The sequence below is a fragment of the Xenopus tropicalis genome, chromosome 8 (genome assembly GCF_000004195.4).
Source record: "Xenopus tropicalis strain Nigerian chromosome 8, UCB_Xtro_10.0, whole genome shotgun sequence".
Classification (NCBI taxonomy): Eukaryota; Metazoa; Chordata; class Amphibia; order Anura; family Pipidae; genus Xenopus; species Xenopus tropicalis.
Genome location: NC_030684.2, coordinates 14,787,304 through 14,814,337, shown reverse-complemented (window position 1 = coordinate 14,814,337; position 27,034 = coordinate 14,787,304). Strand labels below are relative to the sequence as shown.

At 43.0% G+C, this 27,034-nt stretch overlaps 3 protein-coding genes across 10 annotated transcripts in view; 2 read left to right on the top strand and 1 right to left on the bottom strand.

The window, feature by feature from the left end:
- LOC101733413 (coiled-coil domain-containing protein 77-like) overlaps positions 1 to 27,034 on the top strand; it is a 123,556-nt gene that overhangs the window by 21,821 nt on the left and 74,701 nt on the right. Inside the window, exons 2-11 of one of the 6 annotated variants that reach the window (XR_004219940.1) lie at positions 1,241 to 1,313; positions 1,479 to 1,567; positions 1,834 to 1,982; positions 2,099 to 2,360; positions 2,429 to 2,554; positions 4,652 to 4,804; positions 5,973 to 6,167; positions 12,714 to 12,759; positions 13,104 to 13,263; positions 14,053 to 14,599. Coding sequence is in view for 2 of the 6 variants with exons in the window: in XM_031892257.1 (XP_031748117.1) it covers positions 2,190 to 2,360; positions 2,429 to 2,554; positions 4,652 to 4,804; positions 5,973 to 6,119 (597 nt within the window). In the remaining 4 variants the exon portion in view is untranslated. Of the gene's footprint in view, positions 1 to 1,240; positions 1,314 to 1,478; positions 1,568 to 1,833; positions 1,983 to 2,098; positions 2,361 to 2,428; positions 2,555 to 4,651; positions 4,805 to 5,972; positions 6,168 to 12,713; positions 12,760 to 13,103; positions 13,888 to 14,052; positions 14,600 to 27,034 lie in introns of those variants that run through there. The other 5 variants (XR_004219939.1, XM_031892257.1, XR_004219941.1 and 2 more) reach the window with 5 other exon arrangements.
- Positions 12,631 to 17,884, bottom strand: LOC116406967 (serine/threonine-protein kinase mig-15-like). Its single transcript, XM_031892192.1, has 12 exons — positions 17,849 to 17,884; positions 17,573 to 17,662; positions 17,128 to 17,163; positions 16,866 to 16,931; positions 16,623 to 16,679; positions 16,188 to 16,307; positions 15,841 to 15,945; positions 15,648 to 15,738; positions 15,436 to 15,554; positions 14,703 to 14,757; positions 14,067 to 14,148; positions 12,631 to 13,245 (listed from the first exon to the last, which is right to left on the bottom strand). Exons 2-12 carry the CDS (start codon positions 17,651 to 17,653, stop codon positions 12,954 to 12,956), a joined length of 1,104 nt encoding a protein of 367 aa, XP_031748052.1. The 5' UTR covers positions 17,654 to 17,662; positions 17,849 to 17,884; the 3' UTR covers positions 12,631 to 12,953.
- The window catches only part of LOC101734616 (coiled-coil domain-containing protein 77-like), a 79,708-nt gene continuing 73,585 nt past the window's right edge, over positions 20,912 to 27,034 (top strand). The window contains exon 1 of one of the 3 annotated variants that reach the window (XM_031892215.1): positions 20,912 to 20,935. The gene's annotated coding sequence lies outside the window, so the exon portion shown is untranslated. Of the gene's footprint in view, positions 20,936 to 23,441; positions 23,461 to 25,066; positions 25,109 to 27,034 lie in introns of those variants that run through there. The other 2 variants (XM_031892217.1, XM_031892214.1) reach the window with 2 other exon arrangements.

The following is a 27,034-nucleotide window of genomic DNA, read 5'->3' as shown; positions in this document are numbered from 1 at the left end:
ATAGCGACTTGATAGTTTGGAGTAGACAGACAGTTGTGCCTATTCTGGATTCCCCAGAATCTGTTCTTTCCAAAAATGCCCAATTTTCTGGGATAAACCTTCTGTTAGTGGAAATTTTGTCCTTTAAATCTAAAATATGCAGCTTTCTGGAGCAGTGCTTTGGGAATTTGGTAATTTACTGCTGGGAGTTTGTGACCTATACAAGTGAGAAATCCCCATAAAACTATATATATTTGGTATTGGCACGTTCAGGAGACATGGGACTTTCCAAATCAGTTGTATATTCGGGCATAAAATAATTTTTGTTTCTAGTATGTGTGTTTATATTATGGAAAATGTGATTTTTTTTTATTTTTACACATTTAGACGCCTATATCTTGTTACAGAATTGGAATTACACAAAAATTCTACCATATTTTGAAAGCTTAGATTGTTCTGAAAAAATCGATATATTGTTTTCCTGGGTAAACTAAAAGTCCCCCCAAGGAAAGGCCCCTAAAGTGAAACAGTGCAAAATGTTCAAAAACTGTCTGGCAATACACGTTCCGCTTTGACCAAAACAGCTGGCAGTAAAAGGGTTAATGCTATTCAGGAGAATTCAGTTCATGATCAAATGCAGACATTGATAAAGAAATGGCAGACACCGGACAAAAATGTCCCCACGGTCCCTGTGTCCCCCTAGACATGGGAGAAAAGGAGATTTATGTGTTACTGTTAAATCCTTTTCTCTCCAGTCGTAAGGGGGACACAGGGCTTCCCTCCCCCAACTCTTGTTCAAAATTGCCCTTAGAGAACTTGTTGAGAGTTGTTAGTAGGTTTATGTTCTAGAGCTTATTTCTCTTTATTACAAGCTGGCTCCCTTCCGGAATGGTGGGATAAAGGGAGAGGAGGAGGGTCCTCACCTGTCATCAGTGTCCTGTCTCCTGATGTCCTCTTTGTTTAGGAACCCATTGGTGCTTAATTAACAACACTGGGCTGATTTGCCCCTGGGCAGTAACCCATAACAGTAACCCATTTTTCAGCCGCATAACAAGAATATCCATGTGAGCTTCTCGGTTTTGTCTTAGATCTGCCTGGCCATGTAACAAGCAATAGGGAGAATCTGAGCTTCCTAACGACATAAGTATTGGGGGGGCACTGATGGGTTTCCAAATTCCAGGGGAGGTTGCTAATAAAAATAAAAAATCAGCCCAGGTTTTATCTTAAATTAACTTTCCCTTTAATTCATCTATGATTGCAGGTCACCATTCCCCAACGTGCTGTTCAGTCTGGGGATCCATACGCCCGGAAACTGCAACGTTCAGGCCAGGCAGGTTAGTGACTTGTGTGCTTTCAAATCTTATTTCCTAAAATGTGTTTAAACTTGGCTTTTGTTTTAATATCTGTTTCTTTTATATAAAGGAGCCATGGCTGTAAGTTTCCCTAAGTTTGACTCTTTCATATATGTCAGTAGGTGACCCGCTGCTTTCCACTTACAGGTACCAAACAAGCACCTCTGAAAGCACCGGGGAAGCAAGACAGAAGCAAAGAGGGCAAGAAAGAAGATCCCCAGATTCTTTTGCTTCAGGTGAAGCTGCGTTTGAATATTTAATTATTCCTTGGGTCATTCTGTTCATGTAATGTGTGAAACAGATATTGGGGTCAGAGCCGGGTTAAGCGACCGGGCGCCCTAGACAACCCAGTCGGCCACCTGCCCCCCCCAATCCTTGCACCCTAGGCAGCTGCCTCTGCTTCCTACCCATAGTTCTGACCCTGATTGGGGTTCCTACTTTTGGATTACAAGCCTTCTTGAAAGGCAACTGAATTCAAGTTGTTACCTTTTCTTCTGACCAGGTGGAGGCGCTGCAGGCCCAGCTGGAAGAGCAGACACGACTATCCAAAGAGCAGATAGAGACTCTGTTAGAGGACAGGAAGGTCCGCGTGGAAGAAACCCAGGTGCAGCACCAAAGAGACCAGGACAAAATGAAATCTATGACAGATAAGTGAGTGTGTGAGAAAAGTAGAGAAATCCATAGGCCTCCTACACCTAGGGTTGGGGAAATCAGCCCCCTGTTGTACATCACTGGCTTCTGGAACCATCACTTTCAATCTTTCCCAGGCTGAATAAGACCCAGAAATTGCTGTACGAGAGCACCAGGGATTTCCTGCAACTGAAATAATTTGAGTGCCGAGCCAATGAGAAATCTTGGATGGCCGAGAAAGATCGGCTGCTCCGAGAGCTAGACCGGTGCCGAGAGCAGTTGGCTTTAAGTAGTGACACAGAGCAAGAGCGGGAACACGAGCGAGAGATCCTGCGTTTGTCATTGGTCGAGAAAGCAAGTCGGCACTCGCACAGTGAGGAAGTGAAGGGTAATTCCCATGAATGTGTGAATAAAGGATATTATGGTATTAGCGCTGCTTGCTGGTTCTTATGCCTCTTCTTATACAGTCTCTTACAGAGCAGCTGGCACAAGCACATCGCCTCGCTGAAATGTACCGGGAGCAGTGTGTGACACTGGAGGATGAGCTGGGAAAGATACGAGAGGAGGGAGACGTGGGCAGGGAAATCTTCAAGGTGAGTTCTTAATACCTTGTAAAGGGGGGTTCACATTTGAGTTACCATTTACTACAGGGGTCCTGAAACTTTTTAGACATGGGGCCAGTTCATGGTCCCTCAGACTGCTGGGGGGCCGGACTGTAGTCCTCAAACTAGGCCCCCGCATCCTCAAACTATGGCCCACTGTCTGTTCCCCTGCTCCCCGCTGCATCCTCTTGCTCCCTGCTTTGTCCTCCGACTCCCTGCTCCCCCGCTCAATCCTCCGGCTCCCTGCTCCCCTGCTTTGTCCTTCGACTCCCTGCTCCCCCGCTCCATCCTCCGTCTCCCTGCTCCCCTGCTTCGTCCTCCGACTCCCTGCTCCCCCACTCCCAGCTGTGTCCTCCGGCTCCCTGCTCCCCCGCTGCATCCCCCGGCTTCCCCACTCCCAGCTGTGTCTTCTGGCTCCCTGCTTCCCCACTCCCTGCTTCGTCCTCTTGCTCCCTGCTCCCCTGTCTTGTCCTCCAGCTCCCCTGCTTCGTCCTCCAACTCCCTACTCCCCCACTCCCAGCTGTGTCCTCTGGCTCCCTACTCCCCCGCTGCATCCCCCGGCTCCCCCACTTCCTGCTGCGTCCTCCAGCTCCCTTCTCCCCCGCTCCGTCCTCCGCCTTCCTGCTCCCCTGCTTCATTCTCCGACTCCCTGCTCCCCCACTCCCTGCTGCATCCTTTAGCTCCCTGCTCCCCCATTCCCTGCTGCGTCTGCAGGTCTACAGGTAGTAGCCAGGGGTGAGGAGGCAGCCGGGGCCAGGTTAATTACCTTGGGGGGCTAAATCCGGCCTTTGGGCCATGGTTTGAAGATCCCTGATTTAGTATGATGTAGAAAGTAATATTCTAATACAGTTTGCAATTGGTCTTTATTTTTTTGTGTTTGTTAAATGTATTTTACTTTTTGTTCAGCCACTCCCGAGTCATCTGGTTGCTAGGGTTTACATTACCCTATTAGCAACCAGGAAGTGGTTTGAGTGAGAGACTGGTATATGAATAGGAGAGGGCCTGAATAGAGAAATAACAATAACAACTAGAAATGGAAGGTTGAGAACAAACTTTATGTTGGGTTAAAAAACGTGAAGTCACTAAAGGAAATTTGATCTGTTGGCTCCGCCCACTTTCTCTAACCTTGGACCACAGTTCTATAGTAAAAACCACTGTGCAAAGTTTGGGGACCCTGATTTTAATACTGTCTGAATGGCAGCAATTTAAATTTCCCCACTGAAAGTCAACAAGAGACATCTGATTGGCGGTTGGTGGCTCCGCCCACTTTTTCTAACCTGGAATTGTACTTACCCAGTGACTAACTCTGCAAACTTTGCATTAACTCTGCAAAGTTTGGGGACCCCGGTGTTATTACTGTGAGAATGGCAGCAGGTAAAATCTGATTGGCTGTTCACAGTTCCGCCCACTTTTGGGCATCCAACAATCATCATATTTTCATTCAGGCTGACCCCATGACTATGTGATTCAAGTTTGGGGACTGTAGCCTCAGAGCTGTAAGATTGGCAGCAGTTTAAATTTTCCCATTAAAGTCAATGGGTTATATTTGATTGGCTGTTGTTGGCCCCTCCCCCTTTGGGATCCAGCAATTGTCGCTGTTTCATTCTTCATTTCATTCTTCCCTGTCAAAGTCAATGGAAAATTGGGGTGTTCGGAGCAGCGCCACAAAAAGACGGGGGGAATCGCTTAGAAAAGCACAAGCAACCTGCTCCGCTATAGGGCGAAGAAGTGTGGGGAGTCTGGGTGTTGTACCCCTAAATCTGTAGGTGGAGTAGCGTTTAGAAAATGGGGGGCGCTAAAAATAAGAAGAAAAAGCGGTAGAATAAGCTGAAGTCGAAGAACAGTATGATGGGTTTTTCAAATCAACACAATTAAAAGTAGCCTCGCGGAGCAATAGTTTCTTGGCTGCCGGGGTCAGTGACCCCCATTTGACTGTGGAAAGAGTCAGAAGAAGAAAGCAAATAATTAAAAACCACTTTGTTCGCTTTTATAAAAATGTGACTGGTTATCTCCCCTAGTCCTCCTGTAGTGTTACAGTTACCCAACATCTGTTTGTGAGATTAATATCCAATGTTATTCTTATACCAGGAACGTTCAGATAAGGTGGCCAAGCGGCTGCAATTGATGGCGCAGAGATACGAGGCTCTGGAGAAAAGGCGCAACATGGAGGTAGAGGGCTATAAGACTGACATCAAGCTGCTGAGACAGCGGTTAAAGGATGTAGAGAAGCAACTATTCAAGGTGAGTCTGGGATAGACCGACGGCAAGATTTTCTGTTGCACGCATCTCATTGCCTTATACGAAAGCATATCTATATACAGAAACAAGATGGCAGAGAATAAATATTAAGTGTCACCTTAACCAAACAGGGGAAAACACACAGGCTGGTATTTTCTAGTACAATCTAGTAGAAGAGATGGCTATTCTGAGACAATTTGCAATTGGTCTTTTTTTTTTTATTTGTGGATTTTACTTAGCTTTTGTTCAGTAGCTTTCCAATTCGAAATTTCAGCAGCTGTCTGGTTGCTTGGGTTCAAATTAGTCTAGCAACCAGTCAGCGCTTTGAATAAGAGACTTGAACATGAGTAGGAGAGCACCTGAATAGAACGATAAGTAATAAAAAAGGACAATAAAACTGTAGCCTCACAGAGCAGTAGTTTATGGGCTGCCGGGGTCAGTGACCCCCATTTAGAGCCAGACGAAGAATGCAAATGATTAAAAAAAAAAAACTATAAAAAAATGAAGACAAATTAAAAATTGACCATTCTATAACATACTTGAAGGTAAAAACCCATTATCCAGAATGCTCGGAACCAAGGGTATTCTGGGTATGGGGTCTTTCCGTAATTTGGACCTCCATACCTTAAGTCTACTAAAAAATCATTTAACCATTAAATAAACCCAATAGGGCTGTTCTGCCCCCAATAAGGGGTAATTATATCTTAGTTGGGATCAAGTACAGGTCCTGTTTTATTATTACAGAGAAAAGGGAATCATTTAAACCATTAAATAAACCCAATAGGGCTGTTCTGCCCCCAATAAGGGGTAATTATATCTTAGTTGGGATCAATTACAAGGTACTGTTTTATTATTACAGATAAAAAGAAAATCAGGTTTAAAATGGAGTCTATGGGAGACGGCATTCTGTAATTCAGAGCTTTCTGGATAACGGGTTTCCGGATAAGTGATCCCATACCTGTACTATGATATTTGGAGCAGCAGTTACATTTTCTAGCCAGTAGGGGGAGCTTAAACTTCATAACACTGCTATTGCTGTACTAGAGGATTAAACACACGCAGTGAGACGGCTCATAACCAAACTAAGAAGGAACCCCTATGGGTAAGGGCCCTGTGGGGGTGAGAGGAGATGTGAATTAATCTTGCTCTCCTCTTTTTGCTCTCCTCTCAGGTGACGCTGAACATCGGGCCAGACCAAGATCTTGCTATTCTGGATGCAGTGCGGCAGGGCAACAAAAAGACACAAAAAATTCAAGGGGAACTGCGCAACTTAAAGGCCAAAATCTGTGGCCTGGGGAATGAACTGAGAATCGGATAGAGCACAAGGGAGACTGACGGAGCTGCCACACTAAACAAGGAGCCACAGGTAAAGGTCTACCCTGGCTCTACCTCTGGGATTATATAGTGTGTTCGGCCCAGGAAGGAAGAATATTGGCGGCCATACACGTTGCCAAGCGAGCTGATCTTCTCCCGGTATCCCCACCTACGGGTGGGTTATATCGGGCGAATTCAGGCTTATTAGAACAAGGGATATTAGAACAACGAATCAAGTACAGTACCTGTACTTGATCCCAACTAAGATATAATTACCCCTTATTGGGGGCAGAACAGCCCTATTGGGTTTATTTAATGGTTAAATGATTCCCTTTTCTCTGTAATAATAAAACAGTACCTGTACTTCATCCCAACTAAGATATAATTACCCCTTATTGGGGGCAGAACAGCCCTATTGGGTTTATTTAATGGTTGAATGATTCCCTTTTCTCTGTAATAATAAAACAGTACCTGTACTTGATCCCAACTAAGATATAATTACCCCTTATTGGGGCAGAACAGCCCTATTGGGTTTATTTAATGGTTAAATGATTCCCTTTTCTCTGTAATAATAAAACAGTACCTGTACTTGATCCCAACTAAGATATAAATAATCCTTATTGGATGCAAAACAATCCTATTGGGTTTAATTAATGTTTTATTGATTTTTTAGTAGACTTAAGGGATGGAGATCCAAATCACGGAAAGACCCCTTATCCGTAATACCCTTTGTACCGAGCATTCTGGATAACCGGCCCTATACCTGTATGTCCTTAGGCCTTTAATGGCACTTTGCCAGGGTGCCCCGAGGTGTCATCCAACTATGTTATTTACATAATCAGATAAATTAGGTTTAAAAGGACACACGTGGATCACGTTCAGCCATAATGCCTGTATATAACCTGCCTAACTGCTAGTTGACCCAGAGGAAGGATAAACCCCTTCTGAGGCCTCTCTATTTGCTGCAGGGGGGGGGGGATTCCTTCCTGACTGGACCAACTGGTACCACGATCTCCCATAACCCTGTATTCAGCCGTCCAACCCATTCTAATCAGTCAGTACAGTACAACCAATCAGTGTTTTTACATATTTCTGGTTTGAGTTCTTGAGCCCAGTTGTATTTGGGGGTACAGTTCCCCTTATTATGGGGGGGCATTTCTTGCTGGGGGGGCAGTCCCAGTAGGGCCCTACTTTCCCCAATAGGCAGGTGTCGTGTAGATGTGCTTTTTGGCGAGGAGATCCTTATGGTTTGGGGCATTACAGAGAGGGGGGGTTGCCAGGCTATGATAGTATGGATGGTACAGGCCGAGGGCTCGGGGTACAGGGCTTGTTGCTGGTTACCAGATGGGTAACTGGTTTAGCCTTCAGTGTAATGGTGAGTACATGGCGTGAGTTGTTGCCTTATATATCAGCGCCCCCTGAGCCCCCACAGTACTGTAATCTTCTTTGCAGCTACAACTCTGTGTGTTTTGCCTTTTTATTGCCTCTGGCTATAATACCTTGAGCCTTAAGCTGCCCATACGCGCACCAATGATATCGTAGGAAACCTTGTTCGGTGCGTTTGGGGAATCCATGGGAACCGGTATCTCAGGCTGCGGATATGGGTCGTCTCATCACTCAGCCGGGATAAAAGATTTTTATCAGTAACCCACAAACACTAACCCACTGCTGTCCCGCAATACCCTAACCCACATCCCACTGTAACCCACAAACACTAACCCACTGCTGTCCCGCAATACCCTAACCCACATCCCACTGTAACCCACAAACACTAACCCACTGCTGTCCCGCAATACCCTAACCCACATCCCACTGTAACCCACAAACACTAACCCACTGCTGTCCCGCAATACCCTAACCCACATCCCACTGTAACCCACAAACACTAACCCACTGCTATCCCGCAATACCCTAACCCACATCCCACTGTAACCCACAAACACTAACCCACTGCTGTCCCGCAATACCATAACCCACATCCCACTGTAACCCACAAACACTAACCCACTCCTGTCCCGCAATACCATATCCCACATCCCACTGTAACCCACAAACATTAACCCATTTCTTACCCACAATACCATAACCCACATCCCACTGTAACCCACAAACATTAATCCACTCCTGACCCGCAATACCATATCCCACATCCCACTGTAACCCACTCCTGATCCACAATACCCTAACTCACATCCCACTGTAACCCACAAACACTAACCCACTCCTGTCCCGCAATACCCTAACCCACATCCCACTGTAACCCACAAATATTAACCCACTCCTTTCCCGCAATACCATAACCCACATCCCACTGTAACCCACAAACACTAATCCACTCCTGTCCCGCAATACCATAACCCACATCCCACCCTCACCCACAAAATATTAACCCACTCCTGACCCGCAATACTATAACCCACATCCCACCCTCACCCACAAAATATTAACCCACTCAATGGCCCTAGAGTAGCAGCATGGGAATCCATGATCAACAAAGCTATACCCCTATACAAGCTAACGTACATAAGGAGAGGGTGCCCTCAAAAATTTGATAAAATATGGTCACCATGGATAGACGCAGAACCCCCCTAAGATATGCAGGTCAGGGAGGTACCCCCCATATCCCCCCCTTGAATAACCTACACACCCAGACACAAGGTAACAGTGTAACCCCAATATCTCACTAAGGCCCTGAAGGGCAGGCTAGTAACCAGAAACACAGCTTGAATGGCAAATAGCATCGGTATCTGCAAAGAAGGCACTGCATGTTATTATTGTTATGTTGTTATTTACTTATTTACTTTCTGTACAACAAGTAAATGACAATGGAAACAATATACTGCAAACTATGTACATTTACACTCAATAAAAGAATTGTTATAAAAAAATTTATATATATATTAACCCACTGCCTGGACCCAGCAATACACATAACCCCATCCCACACCTAACCCACAAACACTAAACCCACTCTGACCCAACAATTACCATAAGCCCACTCCCACCCTTAACCCACATGACACTAACGCCACTCCTGACCCGCATATCCGCTAACCCACATCCCCACTGTAACCCACAACACTAACCCACTCTGATCCCCACCAACCCAATCCCACTAACCACAACATAACCCACCCTGTCCCCAAACCATAACCACACCCACTAACCCACAAACCCATACCATAACCCCATCCCCACTGTAACCACAAACACTAACGCCACTCCTGTCCCGCAATACCCTAACCCACATCCCACTGTAACCCACAAACATTAACCCACTCCTGTCCCGCAATACCCATAACCCACATCCCACTGTAACCCACAAACATTAACCCACTCCTGACCCCAAATATTATAACCACATCCCACCCTAACCCACAAGACATTAACCCACTCTGCAGTTGTTAGAAGATTCTGATATCCATGATGAAGAGAACATGGAGGGCTGCCATCGGGACCACGATGTTAAAGATGTTTGTGGGGGCCCCCCAAGGATGGTAATTAGGTCCCCTAATTTATGCCCCGAACCCTCCCCCGATGGCTGCCTCGTTGTTGATGTTTCAGTGCTTCGTTCCTAAGGAGAGATTGTTCAGTGTTATCCATGGAGGTAGGTGAGTAATAATAATTCTGCAATTGTTCCCTTATACCTGTGACCCATGACCGCAATTCCATAACCCACTCCCACTGTAACCCCAACACTAACCCCACTCCTGTCCCACAACTACCCTACCCACATCCACTGTAACCCACAAACACTAACCCACTCCTGTCCCGCAATATAACCCACATCCACTGTAACCCACAAAACACTAAACCCCACTCCTTACCCGCCAACCATACCCCCATCCCTAACACCACATTTCCCACCCTGCCATACCAACCCACCACCAAACAACATTAACGCCACTCCTTAACCCGCAAATACCATAACCCACATCCCCACCCTAAACCCACAAACATTAACCCACTCCTTGACCCCGCAATACCCATAAACCCACATCCCACCCTAACCCACAAAACATTAACTCCACTCCTGACCCCGCATACCAATAACCCACATCCCACATAAACCCACAAACACTAACCCACTCCTGACCCGCAATACCCATAACCCACATCCCACCCTCACCCGACAAACACTAGCCACTCCCTGGACCCGCAATACCATTACCCACATCCCACCCTCACCCACAAACACTAACCCACTCCTTACCCGCAATACCATAACCCACATCCCACCCTAACCCACAAACATTAACCCACTCCTTACTCGCAATACCATAACCCACATCCCACCCTAACCCACAAGACGATAACTTACATGTGCAGTTGTTAGAAGATGCTGTCTATGAAGATTCTCATTCATCCAGGTCATGATATACAGTATCTAGTAGAATTAAGTCTAAAACAACTGGACTTTTCTGAGTTTTTCTTGAAAACGTTTCACCACTCATCCGAGTGGCTTCTTCAGTTCAAATGACTGGTAGGGAATTCCCCGGTATTTAAACTCTTGATGGTAGTAGAGTCACAGACATCCAATCACAATGGTTCCATTGAACTTGTTCAGTTAGGTGTTAGCTGAAACTGACAGGTGTAAGAAGGTATGATCCAATCACAATGGTACCAAGATTCTCATTGATGAAGGTGTTAATCCTTCAAAGTACATGACTGGAAGTGTGAACTGTTGTGAAACTGCCGGGGTAAGGATGTCAACGCGCCATTGTATGTTGGTGACAAGCGGTGTCTCAGGCCCCCTCCTCTGTTCAGGGATGGTTTTTCCAGGTTGGCATAAATGGCCTCTTTCACACCTCTTTCAAACCATCTGTCCTCTCGGTCCAAAATATGCACGTTACTGTCCTCAAAAGAGTGACCTTTTTCTTTGAGGTGTAGATAGACCGCTGAGTCTTGTCCTGAGGAGTTTGCCCGCCTATGTTGGGCCATTCTCTTACAGAGAGGTTGTTTTGTCTCCCCAATGTATAAGTCTGAGCACTCTTCACTACACTGGACAGCATAGACCACATTACTTTTCATGTGCTTGGGTGTTGGGTCTTTCGGGTGCACCAGCTTCTGTCTCAGGGTGTTGCTGGGTTTGAAAAACACAGGAATGCGATGTTTGTTGAAAATTCTCCTAAGTTTTTCTGATGTTCCAGCAACATATGGAATGACTATGTTGTTTCGCCTGCTGTGTTCCTCCCTTCTGTTTGTAGGTCTGGTCTTTCTGTTGGTCTTTGATTTGGTTTTGATGAAGGCCCAGTCTGGGTACCCACAAGTTTTCAGAGCTCCTTTTAGATGTTTATATTCTTTCTCCTTGGCCTCTGCATTGGATGCCACAGTTTCAGCCCGATGATGTAGAGTCCTAATTACACCCAGTTTATGTTCCAAAGGGTGGTGGGAATCACCACCCACAGCAAGTACTGTCTGTGTGGTGGTGATTCCCACCACCCTTTGGAACATAAACTGGGTGTAATTAGGACTCTACATCATCGGGCTGAAACTGTGGCATCCAATGCAGAGGCCAAGGAGAAAGAATATAAACATCTAAAAGGAGCTCTGAAAACTTGTGGGTACCCAGACTGGGCCTTCATCAAAACCAAATCAAAGACCAACAGAAAGACCAGACCTACAAACAGAAGGGAGGAACACAGCAGGCGAAACAACATAGTCATTCCATATGTTGCTGGAACATCAGAAAAACTTAGGAGAATTTTCAACAAACATCGCATTCCTGTGTTTTTCAAACCCAGCAACACCCTGAGACAGAAGCTGGTGCACCCGAAAGACCCAACACCCAAGCACATGAAAAGTAATGTGGTCTATGCTGTCCAGTGTAGTGAAGAGTGCTCAGACTTATACATTGGGGAGACAAAACAACCTCTCTGTAAGAGAATGGCCCAACATAGGCGGGCAAACTCCTCAGGACAAGACTCAGCGGTCTATCTACACCTCAAAGAAAAAGGTCACTCTTTTGAGGACAGTAACGTGCATATTTTGGACCGAGAGGACAGATGGTTTGAAAGAGGTGTGAAAGAGGCCATTTATGCCAACCTGGAAAAACCATCCCTGAACAGAGGAGGGGGCCTGAGACACCGCTTGTCACCAACATACAATGGCGCGTTGACATCCTTACCCCGGCAGTTTCACAACAGTTCACACTTCCAGTCATGTACTTTGAAGGATTAACACCTTCATCAATGAGAATCTTGGTACCATTGTGATTGGATCATACCTTCTTACACCTGTCAGTTTCAGCTAACACCTAACTGAACAAGTTCAATGGAACCATTGTGATTGGATGTCTGTGACTCTACTACCATCAAGAGTTTAAATACCGGGGAATTCCCTACCAGTCATTTGAACTGAAGAAGCCACTCGGATGAGTGGTGAAACGTTTTCAAGAAAAACTCAGAAAAGTCCAGTTGTTTTAGACTTAATTCTACTAGATATTAGAAGATGCTGTTTCCCTGATGAAGAGAACATGGAGGGCTGCCATCGGGACCACGATGTTAAAGATGTTTGTGGGGGCCCAAGGATGGTAATTAGGCCCCCTATTTATGCCCCCGACCCTCCCCCGATGGCTGCCTCGTTGTTCTCGTTTCAGTGCCTCGTTCCTAAGGAGAGATTGTTCAGTGTTATCCATGGAGTAGGTGAGTATATAATAATTCTGCAATTTGTTCCTTGTTACTCTTTGCATTTATATGCATGTTTTATATCACGTTCCCTTTTGCTGCTAATTTAAAGGCCAACTACAACTGTCTAATAATAACATGTTCTCCCCTCTCAGATGTTTGTCTCTCCTGTAGATTTAGCCCAGTTTAGTGAGCTCTGCCCTAATCCAATCTTAGTCTTTATTCTTGGTGGCTTTAGTTATAGAATGATATTGTATGTAGGAAAGCAGGAGAATATTGTAGGAATGGGAACAGTAAATGATTACAGTCTGTGCATCACATGAACTATAATGAGAATGAGCAGTTCCCCTACCTCTGTGCAGGTGTTGGGCGATATTCCTCTGCACCCCCCTTTCACCCCGGAGCTCGGCAATGAAAGGGTGCGTGAGGAGCTGCCTTGCAGATGGTCTCCTGCCTGGGTCTCTCTGCAGGCACTCGCTGATGAAGAAGCGGAACTCGTCACTCCTGGAAAAAAAAACGGTGGTAAAATGATAATTGTTTGTGTTACATTTCCCAGAGTTCACAGTGTGACGACTCCCTGATCCTGCCGCTCTGTACCCAACCCAATCACAGCACAGGCAGCAATAGGGGGTGAGCCCCTTCCCTTCTAAGGGTTCCACTGCTCTGCCTGAAATGGGGGGCTATTGCACTTACTTATGAACCCTGAATTATAAGGGTACATTTACCTGTGACCAAATTACTGTCTCTCTGGTTTTGCCTATATCTTAGCCCGGCTTGTATTGGCTGCCAGATACCGGCCCCAAGAGCTCAAGCTCAGCACGAGAGTCTGCGTTTGCGCATAGAGCTACACATATTACGCATCACCTTCACCCTTATTTCAGCCCGGACTGGGATACAAAATAGGCCCTGGCATTTCATATCCACAGAGGCCAAAACAGCCCCCCAGCCCAATAAATAGCCACTGCCTATGGCATCTCACAGCATTTACCTGCCCTCACTTATTTCCCATTTATCCCTTCCCCATCCTTACTTTATGTCATATCCCAATGTCCCCCTCACCATAAAGTCTACCTTGCCCATTTCTCCACCTTTCCTGACTCATTCACACACCTTCTTACACGCTTTCCATTTCCCCACCCTCCCCACCTAACTGCCTATTCCATTTCCCCACCCTCCCCACCTAACTGCCTATTCCATTTCCCCACCCTCCCCACCTAACTGCCTATTCCATTTCCCCACCCTCCCCACCTAACTGCCTATTCATTCCCACCCTCCCCCTACTGCCTTTACCCTTGCCTTTTGCTATTCTAGTGAAAGGGACTCACCAATTGCCCCTTGATGATAATGATGGAATGGGACCGGTTGTTATTCTCTGGATCAGCTTCTGCTTGGGAAGTCTTCTGAATGCTGGGATGGAAAGATACAACACATAAACATGATGACTGATGAATACAACATTTGGGGGCGATTTGCTTAAATTGGCATATTTAAGCTTTTTGAATCCTGTAAATTCTCTAACTCAATTGTGTGTGTATTTTTTTTTCTCAACCGGCATGTTTGCAAAATTGAATTGGGAATCGGGAAATAAGTTATTACCAAACCTTGCATATTTAAATAGCTTAAAAATGGGAAATATTATTTCCTCATTGACCTACAAATGTACTTGCCAGGTTTTAGTTACCAGTTCTTTAAATTTCTGTTTTAAACTCTTATTAAATGGGTACATTTTCAGGTTTGAAAAGTCAAATTCCAGTTTCTTTGCCTCAAAAAATTGTGTATTATTGAAACACAGGAAATTCAAATGTTAGTTAATCGGCCCCTTTGTTTTTAATATTTACTCTATAATAGTAATATTTATGTTACAGCGTGACACATAAATGCCCCCTGCCCATTCTACTAACAGTTCTACATGCAGTACAGTACACACACACACACACACACACACTCTAGGGTTTACTTACGGAGATGTCCTTCCGCCATTTGAATGGCTGCAATCCCTAGTGACCAGATGTCAGCCTGGATATTACAATATGGGGGAAAAGACGAGTATTAGAGAAGATTATACACAGAGTACATGAAAATAATTGCAGTTGCAGATGATTTGGATACTTCTGATACCTATCCACCCACACCCTGATAGTGATTCTATTTGGCTTGCACAATAACAAATCCATTAGAAGCCTATAATCCAGTAGTGAATTGCTGTGACTTTTATGTCTAGAAAATGTCCCCAAATACCCCAAACTGAGAGTCTTGAGTGTTACATGGAGTGTGACATCCCCATAAAGCATAAGCAGTCTAATGGAGTTGGTTTCTATTATTCTTGTGTCCTGCACTTAAAATGCATTTCACTCTCTCATTTCAGATTCTCGTATCACAGAAACCACATTACGGCTCTGGATTCTCTGTTATGAGAGGGGTAAGTAAAGCGAGTGGAACATTTACACGCAGTTCACCCTGTGTAAGTGACATAGTTTAAAGCTTAATATATAAAACTCGCCCACGTTCTATTCCTTTCTATGGGATTTTTAGAAGTGTATTTATCAAATGGTGAGTTCTAACTTTCATTCATTGATAAATTGGCTTCTAAAAATCCCATAGGAATGAATAGAAAGTGAGTTTTTCTGTGTAATCTCACATTTTGCTAAATATGCCCCTAACTCTAAGCTAAAAAGAGAGAAGACATGACAATACCTTATGGTCATATTCGCCGCTGTTTTGGGCAAAATGAGCCAGTACTTCCGGAGCCATGTATGCCATGGTCCCCGAAGTGCTGGCGCTCCTTCCTCCGATGGTCGCAAAGCAAAACTCGCCTAAAATTGTATGACAAAAGCAGGAATTATTTAGTTAGAAATACAAGCCAGCAGTAAACACCACGGAGAAAAAAATATCCTTGTGTCGCTTACCGATCTTCACCTCTCCGGATGAGGAGATGACAATGTGTTCGGGCTTGATGTCGTGATGGATTATATTCTTCTCTTCCAGATGGTTAAGGCCCTGAGAAATCAAGAAAGCAAAAGTAAGTATATAAATATTTTGTACTCTTTGATTAATTAGAAATATGCAGAATAGCAGGAAGGAGTTTAACAGGTGACCTACCGTTATCACATTCTTGCAAATATAGGCGATCCATCTTTCGCCTAAGGTCCTTTTGGTGGCAATTAGCTCTTCTACAGTCGCACCGGTACAAAGCTCTGTAGCAATCTAGAAGAAAAAGAAAGAATATTTGGCCAACTATTTTAGTTACCTACAATTTTATTGGGAACCCGAGGAAAAGGCTTTGTGGCTTTAAGTCTTGGGGGGACTGCAGTATCAGCTAAATCTGACTCTTTCTTACCAAACTGGATCATGTATGGATCCAAAATGCTAGCTTGTGTATTAGATCAGTTACAATTGGCATGTTTGCTGCATAAATGTGTAACCTCTCTGAATCAAAACTTCCTTACCCATAGTCCTCCATGTTTCGATGAGGCCTTATGATAAAAGGCCCCATAGAAGTCGACGATGTTCCGGTGGCCAGATACGATTTGAAGGATTCCGACTTCTTTTTCGATCTCCTGTTGCTTCTAGTTTCAAACAAAAGAAACAAGGTAAATAAAATGGATACAATAACAGTTTCAAACACCCCAACCTAACTTGTCGTTATGAAAAATGACAGCTTTGTAATATCCCTACTTGAGTATTGTATAATATGACCGAGACCCCTTGTGTTCTTTTATATCAAACTGCATTTGTTATTTTACTGTTACATAGTTATTAGGGGCCAGGGTATTTCACTGACTGTATTTGGTTAGCAAGTTCTCTTTCTACTGATAACCATAATGTAGGTATAACAAAAGACTAATTAGTATCTAATTAGAGTAATCATGAAGACACATTACCTTCTGATGTTGAATTATAATTATGGCCACTTCCCGTTGTTTTCTTTGGTGCCATCCCTGTTACAAAAGTAGGGAAAGAAGCTCAGTGATCATTACTAACGGAACGCTATGGGAAAGCAAAAAGCTATACAGTAGCATGTAAATATGGAAAGAACAAAGCTGTAGAGAGCACAACCAATGGACAGAATTACCCAAAAGCATGACACAAAGTGACTCATTTTAACACTGAATAAAATATCTTACAATGTAGACGACTCCGTTGGGGTCCTGCCCGATTGGCTCCCCTAGCTTCAAATACCTCCCGGGCTCCTGAAAAATAACATTGTATTTAATAATGTGATAATCAAACTAATATTATTCAGCTGGACAAATAACCTTTGTAACATGTGAGAAGCACAGAAGGTATAGGAGGAACTTGGTGAAACAGAGGGTGGAAGGCTTGGGGCTGGAAAATGGAAGCCAAACTGTGAATGTTGTGGCAAAATACAGCTTTACAGCTACTTACTGGGTATTTCTCCGAGAGTGGGGTGATGTTATCCTCCTGAGGAAGAGAAAAAAAGGGTTTAATCAGAGCAACTCATTTTGCGGAACTGCTAACATTGTATTTTGTAGAACAAGGAAAGGATTCATTCATTCTTAAAATAAATCCCCAGCTAACGGAGAACCTAAAAATCCTCTGATTGCAGGACTATGTATAGTGAAGCCTGGATCTTGGCTTTAGTCTGCATTTTCTAGAAGGGCAATGAGAGATGTGGAAGGTCTGAGAGGCTGTAACGGAGGCAAAAAGTGGTGACCAACTGCCCCACTGAGCACTTGTGCATTTGACATTCAGGTAAGAGTGGAATGGGACTTACATAAGAGTTTGTATGATGTGGTGGGATAGGGGGCCCGAATAGGTTTAAAATGGTTTAATGATATATTGAGAGAAAAATATTAAATTCAGCTCAAACCTCCTCAATCTCCTTCACCTCCTCCTCGCTCAGTTTCGTTGCTGAGCTCTCTGTTTGGCCGGTGTCGGGGCCAGTTTCCATCGGTGACTCCTGGGAAATATAAATACAGTTTTACAACATTAGTAAGAACAGAGCCCCAGTGGCTCCCTGCTCCCTTACTTGTGCATTTGATTGGTGGCTGCAAACTCTGCAGAACCTAACCCCGCCCAATGTAAGTGTTAGTCAGAGGGGGCTTAAATTGCCATTTAAATTGCTATTTAATTCATTGCTGCTTACCTCAGTGGTCGCTAGCTGAGGTTCCTCACAGCTTTCCAAGGGTTCCTAGTTAAAGAAGAAAACATCATTGTATAAGATCAACTCACTTCAGTAGAGAATATGATCAAATAAATCTGTTCAATTAATTTAATTATATAATGAATTATGATCAGTGTCTTTTTTCTCTCATTGGTTATTACCTTGTAGCTGCTCGCCTCAGCTTGTTCTTCACAATCCTGGTTAAAAGACAGAAAAATGCAAGAATATTTAATAAATGGTATCAGTTTGTGCATTAACTGCACCATTTTTTGCTCAACCACAACTTGAGGCTGTAAATGAGCCCGACACAGTGGTGCTTATTTACTTGTATAGGGGGAATGGCAGATGTGGTGGATTCTCGGCCTGAGCTTAAACTCAGGCTGAATATCTTCCCCCTGTACCCCAAAAAGCTTATTGCCGTGCCTGCACCTGGAGCCATTGTGTTGGCTGGAGCTATACTCAGGAGTTTCCCACCAAAATCCACTCTGTTTGCCTAAACCCAAGGCAGCGCAATGGCTCGGGGCGCCGGCACATCAAGTATTTAGGGACATGGGGTCGGACTCCCAGCCCGTGTTCACAAATTGCCCCCCTAAAGTGAATCTAAAATGTCTATCTCTATTGTGACCCTATTATTTTTTCTTACCTGGCAGATGTCCGGTTCCAGGATTTCTGGAGTCTCCTTAATAAAGAAAAGGTAAGAGAAAGATGTTCCACGTTGTAATAAAGAAGCTAATATACAGTCTTGTATAAAATATAGGGTGATTTTTATTTGCCCCTACTCTCCCCTCCCCGGCAGTAGCCTATGAGTTACATTGTATGAGTGGATGCAATCATAGGAGCCAATCATATTCTTTTCATTTTCTAATTTATACAAGATAGAAGACCGCTAAGTAACAGATGCTGACTGGTTGGTATGGGCAACTGCATTTGGGCAAGTTAGCCTCAGTTACACTATGTTAGTAGATAAGGTTCCCTGTTAGGTAAATATGATTATTATCCTTTACAGATTTTGTTCATGAACCCTGTAGCTCAAATTAAAACACATTGGGACCCCTGCAAACTTTTTGGCCCCCGTACCTCACAGGTGTTGATTGGAGGGTCTCCACTCTCTTCCAAGGGTTCCTGGTTAAGAAGGAAAACCTCAGATCAGCAGAGAAGATGATAAAAATGCATTTTTTTTATTCATGTGTTGTTTTCTGCTTACCTGTGAGTGGCAGGGGCCGGTGTCGGGGCTCTCCTGCCCAGTCACGTCTTCCTCCTGTTTAAAACAGAAAAATATTGTAAAACAAATTTTTATGGCTAAAAGTAAAGCAAAGTGTGTAAAAGTGTTATTTGATATAAATATATGAGAAATAGAAGGTGTATGTTGCTGTGTAACACAGGGCATAATAAGGAGGTGGGACAGACTCACCAACGCTGAAGTCAACAAATTGCCTCCCCAAAGTGAATTTGCATTTGATATTCTTTTAAAATATCTTTTGCTATTGTTAATATATGTTAATAAATGAACTGTACCCACAATTAGAGAAGAAATGCAACACCCAAACATCTACATTTGCATTACCCATAAATCAGAGCTACGTAGTGGGGTGGATGGTTGTTACATTTGGCTCTGGCCTTTCTATTAAGAAACAACTAACATTTAGGCATGGGTGGAATGGGGCCTATATAGGAGTTTGGGAGATGTAGGGGCCCAAATAGGTTTAAAAAGCTATAATATTATATTGAGGGCAAAATGATCATTCAAAATACAATTCATTGCTGCTTACCTCAAACGTCTCTAGCTGAGGTTCCTCACAGCTTTCCAAGGGTTCCTAGTTAAAGAAGAAAACATCATTGTATAAGATCAACTCATTTCAGTAGAGAATATGATCAAATACATCTGTTTAATTACTTTAATTATATAATGAATTATGATCAGTGTCTTTTTTCTCTCATTGGTTATTACCTTGTAGCTGCTCGCCTCAGCTGGTTCTTCACAATCCTGGTTAAAAGACAGTAAAATGCAAGTACATTTAATAAATGGTATCAGTTTGTGCATTATAGCTTTTCCCAAGCAAAAGTTTGGGAAGTCGTCGGTGCCTAACAAATTGCCCCCCCAAAGTGAATCTAAAATTTATTTCTCTATTGTGACCCTATTATTTTTCCTTACCTGACAGCTCTCCGTGTCGACGATTTCTGGAGTCTCCTGATTAAAAAAGGTAAGAGAAAGATGTTGCACGTTGTAATTTCCATTTTAAAAAAGCTAATATACAGTCTTGCATAAAATATGGGGTTATTTTTTATTTGCCCCTACTCTCCCCTCCCCGGCAGTAGCCTATGAGTTACATTGTAGGAGTGGATGTAATCATAGCAGCCAATCATATTTTTTTTATTTTATAATTTATACAAGATAGAAAACCGCTAAGTAACAGATGCTGACTGGTTGGTATGGGCAACTGCATTTGGGCAAGTTAGCCTCAGTTACACTATGTTAGTAGATAAGGTTCCCTGTTAGGTAAATATGAATATTATCCTTTACAGATATTATTCATGAACCCTGTAGCTCAAATAAAAACACATTGGGACCCCTGCAAACATTTAGGCCCCCGTACCTCGCAGGTGTTGATTCGAGGGTCCTCCTGCTCTTCCAAGGGTTCCTGGTTAAGAAAGAAAACCTCAGATCAGCAGAGAAGATGATAAAAATGCATCTTTTTCATTCATGTGTTATTTTCTGCTTACCTGTGAGTGGCAGGGGCTGGTGTCAGGGCTCTCCTGCCCAATCACTTCTTCATCCTGTTTAAGACAGAAATAAAGATTGTAAAAATATTTCTCAAGGCTGAAAGTCAAGCAAAGTGTGGGAAAGTGTTATTTGATATAAATATATGAGAAATAGAAGATGTATGTTGCTGTGTAACACAGGGCATAATAAGGAGGTGGGACAGACTCACCAACGCTGGTTGTCGGTACCTAACAAATTGCCCCCCCAAAGTGAATCTAAAATGTCTTTCTCTGTTGTGACCCTATTATTTTTTCTTACCTGACAGATCTTCATGTCCAGGATTTCTGGAGTCTCCTGATTAAAAAAAGGTAAGAGAAAGATGTTGCACAGTGTTATTTCTGTTTTAAAGAAGCTAATATACAGTCTTACATAAAATATAGGGTGATTTTTATTTGCCCCTACTCTCCCCTCCCCGGCAGTAGCCTATGAGTTACAATGTATGAGGGTATGTAATCATAGCAGCCAATCATGTTTTTTTCATTTTCTAATTTATACAAGATAGAAGACCGCTAAGTAACAGATGCTGACTGGTTGGTATGGGCAACTGCATTTGGGCAAGTTAGCCTCAGTTACACTATGTTAGTAGATAAGGTTCCCTGTTAGGTAAATATGAATATTATCCTTTACAGATATTATTCATGAACCCTGTAGCTCAAATAAAAACACATTGGGACCCCTGCAAACATTTAGGCCCCCGTACCTCGCAGGTGTTGATTGGAGGGTCCTCCTGCTCTTCCAAGGGTTCCTGGTTAAGAAAGAAAACCTCAGATCAGCAGAGAAAATGATAAAAATGCATCTTTTTCATTCATTAATCTTGCAACAAAATGCTTTTCAGAAAATATAATTAAGGCTATGATAAAAAAATGCACTGAAACCTTTAGAAAGGCTTTAGGGTAATTACACACCGGTGTAATTACACACGGGATGTTTTGTCACTTGTGATAAATCTTGGCTACCGTGGGTGACAAACCAGCCCTTGTGCCCCTCCCGCTGGCTAATGTGCAAATTGCGGGTGGGAAACACGTGGCACAGCTACTTTCCCAAATAGCCCAACGTTTTCTCAAGGGGCAACTTCAGGCTACTTGGCAAAGTAACCGCGCCGTGTGTGTTTTCCCACCAGCGATTTGCACTTTAGCCGGTGGGAGGGGAGATTAAGTCGCCTGCAGTAAAGCGAGTTTTATCCCGGGCGACTATTCTCCTGGTGTATCATTAGTTTGAGTATTTATTTCCCTTTCAAAGAGTTCAGGCTGGCAGGTGTTAGTGCCATATTCCTGAGGTATCTGGGGGAGTTAATATATATTAATAAATGAACTGTACCCACAATTAAAGAAGAAATGCAACACCCAAACATCTACATTTGCATTACCCATAAATCAGAGCTACGTAGTGGGGTGGATGGTTGTTACATTTGGCTCTGGCCTTTCTGTTAAGAAACAACTAACATTTAGGCATGGGTGGAATGGGGCCTATATAGGAGTTTGGGAGATGTAGGGGCCCAAATAGGTTTAAAAAGTTATAATATTATATTGAGGGCAAAATGATCATTCAAAATACAATTCATTGCTGCTTACCTCAAAGGTCTCTAGCTGAGGTTCCTCACAGCTTTCCAAGGGTTCCTAGTTAAACAAGAAAACATCATTGTATAAGATCAACTCAATTCAGTAGAGAATATGATCAAATAAATCAATTTTATTACTTTAATTAAATAATGAATTATGATCAGTGTCTTTGGTTATTACCTTGTAGCTGCTCGCCTCAGCTGGTTCTTCACAATCCTGGTTAAAAGACAGTAAAATGCAAGTACATTTAATAAATGGTATCAGTTTGTGCATTATAGCTTTTCCCAAACAAATTGCCCCCCCAAAGTAAATCTAAAATGTTTTTCTCTATTGTGACCCTATTATTTTTCCTTACCTGACAGATGTCCGTTGTCAGGATTTCTGGAGTCTCCTAATTAAAAAAGGTAAGAGAAAGATGTTGCACACTGTTATTTCTGTTTTAAAGCAGCTAATATACAGTCTTGCATAAAATATAGGGTGATTTTTATTTGCCCCTACTCTCCCCTTCCTGGCAGTAGCCTATGAGTTACATTGTATGAGTGGATGTAATCATAGCAGCCAATCATGTTTTTTTCATTTTCTAATTTATACAAGATAGAAGTCCGCTAAGTAACAGAAGCTGACTGGTTGGTATGGGCAACTGCATTTGGGCAAGTTAGCCTCAGTTACACTATGTTAGTAGATAAGGTTCCCTGTTAGGTAAATATGAATATTATCCTTTACAGATATTATTCATGAACCCTGTAGCTCAAATAAAAACACATTGGGACTCCTTCAAACTTTTTGCCCCCGTACCTCACAGGTGTTGATGGGAGGGTCCTCCTGCTCTTCCAAGGGTTCCTGGTTAAGAAAGAAAACCTCAGATCAGCAGAGAAGATGATAAAAATGCATCTTTTTCATTCATGTGTTATTTTCTGCTTACCTGTGAGTGGCAGGGGCCGGTGTCGGGGCTCTCCTGCCCAGTCACTTCTTCATCCTGTTTAAGACAGAAATAAAGATTGTAAAAATATTTCTCAAGGCTGAAAGTAAAGCAAAGTTTGGGAAAGTGTTATTTGATATAAATATATGAGAAATAGAAGGTGTATGTTGCTGTGTAACACAGGGCATAATAAGGAGGTGGGACAGACTCACCAACGCTGAAGTCGTCGGTACCTAACAAATTGCCTCCCCCAAAGTGAATCTAAAATGTCTTTCTCTGTTGTGACCCTATTATTTTTCCTTACCTGACAGATCTTCATGTCCAGGATTTCTGGAGTCTCCTGATTAAAGAAAAGGTAAGAGAAAAATGTGCTCGTTGTAATAAAGAAGCTAATATACAGTCTTGTATAAAATATAGGGTGATTTTCATTTGCCCCAACTCTCCTCCCCTCTCTTACGCTTACCCGGCAGTTCTCTATCGCCGGCTTCAAGTCTGGCTCTGTATTCTCCTCCTAAGAGAAATAAAGTTACCTGATCAGTTTACTATAACTCTGTAGTTTAGTATCTAAAAAAGACCCGGTACAATACAAATTCACTAAACTACCAAAAACCAAACCATTTCATGTATATTTTTTACTACTTACTTGGCAGGTGTTTTTGCCAGGGATTTCTGGTTGTTCCTGGTAAAGAGATAAAAGTCAAGTTATCAAATTAACTGAGCTTTTTAGAAAGAAGTTAAAATCAGTTATATGTAATATTCAGGGACAGGTGTTTTATTATTGAATTATTTATTACTCATGTGGCAAACGGCGTTGCCAGGTCCAAATGATGGTACCAGCTTAAACCTGGCGCACTTTTTGCCAGTCAAAAAAAGTCATATAAAGTTTTATACGTTTATGGTTTTTAAAAAGAAAATCTCGAATTTTCAGAGAAAGTACTCTAAATTATCTTAAAGTTTTCAAGACAAAATAAAAACAAAACGTAAAGAATTGCAAGCTTTTCTCAGGAAACCTTAGTACAGGTATTCGACCCCTTATCCGGAAACCCATTATCCAGACATTTCCGAATTACGGAAAGGCCATCTCCCATAGACACCATTTTAATTGAATAATTCACATTTTTAAAAATCATTTCCTTTTTCTCTGTAATAATAAAACAGTACCTGTACTTGATCCCAACTAAGATATAATTACCCCTTATTGGGGGCAGAACAGCCCTATTGGGTTTATTTAATGGTTAAATGATTCCCTTTTCTCTGTAATAATAAAACAGTACCTGTACTTGATCCCAACTAAGATATAATTACCCCTTATTGGGGCAGAACAGCCCTATTGGGTTTATTTAATGGTTAAATAATTCCCTTTTCTCTGTAATAATAAAACAGTACCTGTACTTGATCCCAACTAAGATATAATTACCCTTTATTGGGGGCAAAACAATTCTATTGGGTTTAATTACTGTTTAAATAATGTTTTAGCCGACTTTAGGTATGAGATCCGAATTACGGAAAGACCTCTTATCCGGAAAACCCTAGGTCCTGAGCATTCTGGATAATGGGTCCCTAACCTGTAAATGGGTCCCTGTGTACATAGTGCAGCCTCATCAAGGTTATTGTGCATAGAAATCTATAGGCAAGGAAATAACACGGCTTTGATAACACAAGTAGGTAGGAAAATGGTGTTTAGGAAATGATGTTGCCCAGTTCTTACCATGGCAGATTCTGGGGTTGGATCATCTGCCCGCTTTCGTTTCCTCTGTAATGAAGAAAAAAAGTTTTATCAGAGAAAATAAAAGCACAAATAGGAAAACTATAATGCAATAAATGGAGGAGTGAGTATTCAGTGACACATGAAGTTTCCCACAGAATGAAATATGTCCTGTTACAGCAGAAAGAGATGAAGCCCTTACCTTGCCGAAGCAAGAGAAACAGCACTTCAGCCGCTTGAACATGTTGTTTCTATGAAGACAAAATGAAAAACATCACTTTAGCATTTCCCAATACAGGTATGATTTCCTTTTTATCTGTACAGGTATCGGACCCCATATCCGGAATCCCATTATCCATAAAGCTCTGAATTACGGAAATCCCTTCTCCCATAGACTCTATTTTAGTCAAATAATTCAGAATTTTAAAACTGATTTCCCTTTTCTCTGTAATAATAAAACAGTACCTTTACTTGGTCCCAACTAAGACCCCTTATTGAGGCAGAACAGCCCTATTGGGTTTATTTAATGGTTAAATGATTCCCTTTTCTCTGTAATAATAAAACAGTACCTGTACTTGATCCCAACTAAGATATAATTACCCCTTATTGGGGCAGAACAGCCCTATTGGGTTTATTCAATATTTAAATGATTTTTAGCAGACTTATGGTATGGAGATCCAAATTACAGAAGGATCCCTTATCCGGACTACCTCATGTCCCGAGCATTCTGGATAACAGGTCCTATACCTGTACTGTGTTCTATTTACAGTTCATTTTTGATGGGGGGGAGACTTGCTGTAGGAGAAATCATAAACTGGATTTGCTACATTACCTCTCATATGATGCTCCAGAGATGGTAAAAAACAGATGGAACGGGGGGGGGGGCCGGCCGGCCCAGGGCCGGGGAACCCTAAGGGGCCCCCTCAATAGGTTCTGGCTCTCCTCTAGGCTCGTTCACTAAGGGTGGAAGGGAGGAGAAGCCAGAAAAAAAAAACTATCCAAAAAAACTGGATAAGCACCGAAGCGCAAGTCGCCAAGAGTCGCTCACTGCAGCAATCTGTATAGAGACGGGAATAAAAAGGGCAAGTCAGCTTCACGGATAATGCATTTACCCTTTTAAGGTGCAACATTGGGTCAGGGGCCCCATTCAAAGTGTTCCCCCCAAATCTCACGCTTACTGACACTCAGTATTCTGTAATAGGGAAACGTATTGGTATTTATTGCCTTACATTCAGTTACACATTAAGGCTGGTACATAAGGGCAGGGCAGATACCCGGGGGCAGAGGGGCAAAACTCTTAGCAGCCTGTCAGTACTGCCCAACCCTGGGTCTGTGTCTCCCAACCAGCGCTGGGAGTAAAGGCGCCTGCAAAGCCCATTTTAGGGGACAATTCTCCAAATTCACTAAAATCGTTGACAGGAGCAACATCCCCTAGTCTGGGGGGGGGGAGTCACCCAACTATTGCCCCTCTTTTTAGCTAAAATAAGGGTTTTTAGGCAAAAAATCTATCAGAGGAGATGCACGCTTACCTCTCACTGCAATGGCAACCAACGGACTGTACCAACTGTCACTTTCCTAGAGTGAAGGCAGCTCCCATCACATTGACATCACATTGACATCACATTGACATCACAATTTCTTTGCTCCACTGTGTAAATAGTGGAGCAAAGGTGATGCACGCTTACCTCTCACTACCATGGCAACCATGGACTGTACCAACTGTCACTTTCATTACAGTAATGATGCATCTTTGTTATTTGATTATGACAAGAAGCTTGAAATTTGATACTTGAACCTTTCCTAGTGGGAAGGCAGCTCTCATCCCAGTGACATCACATGACAGGCGCTGCTGTTAAAGGGGAAGTGTACCCTTTTGATGAGTGAGGTTTATATGGGCTTTGTTTGCCCTTAGATGGGCAGTACATACATAGCTTATTGTGTACCCAGAACATTGCCTTGTACGTGTGGCCCCTGCCATGTACCCTATTGCCCCCCACAGCCTAGCCTAACTGACTTGCAGGTGTATTGGGTGCATGTGCATGTCTCTTTACATGTGACTGTGGCTCACGAGTAAGAAAGGTTGGGGCTCCTTTCTGATAGTTGTACACCGCTGCTATTTCCTGAACATGTGCGATTCTTTCAGAGATAAATGAATGATCCTTTCCAGTTTTACTCCGCTTCTCCTGTGTGTATTCCCTGATCCCCTCCCTGGTCTCAGTGGGCA

Excerpts from the sequence above, each read along its gene's own strand:
- LOC116406967 (XM_031892192.1), bottom strand. The coding sequence starts at position 17,653 with ATGGAAACTGGCCCCGACACCGGCCAAACAGAGAGCTCAGCAACGAAA. Across the intron at positions 17,164-17,572 it reads AGGTGAAGGAGATTGAGGAG|GAGGATAACATCACCCCACT; the intron begins GTTTGAGCTGAA and ends TCTCTTCCTCAG. Across the intron at positions 16,680-16,865 it reads CCAACGGAGTCGTCTACATT|GGATGGCACCAAAGAAAACA; the intron begins GTAAGATATTTT and ends CTTTTGTAACAG.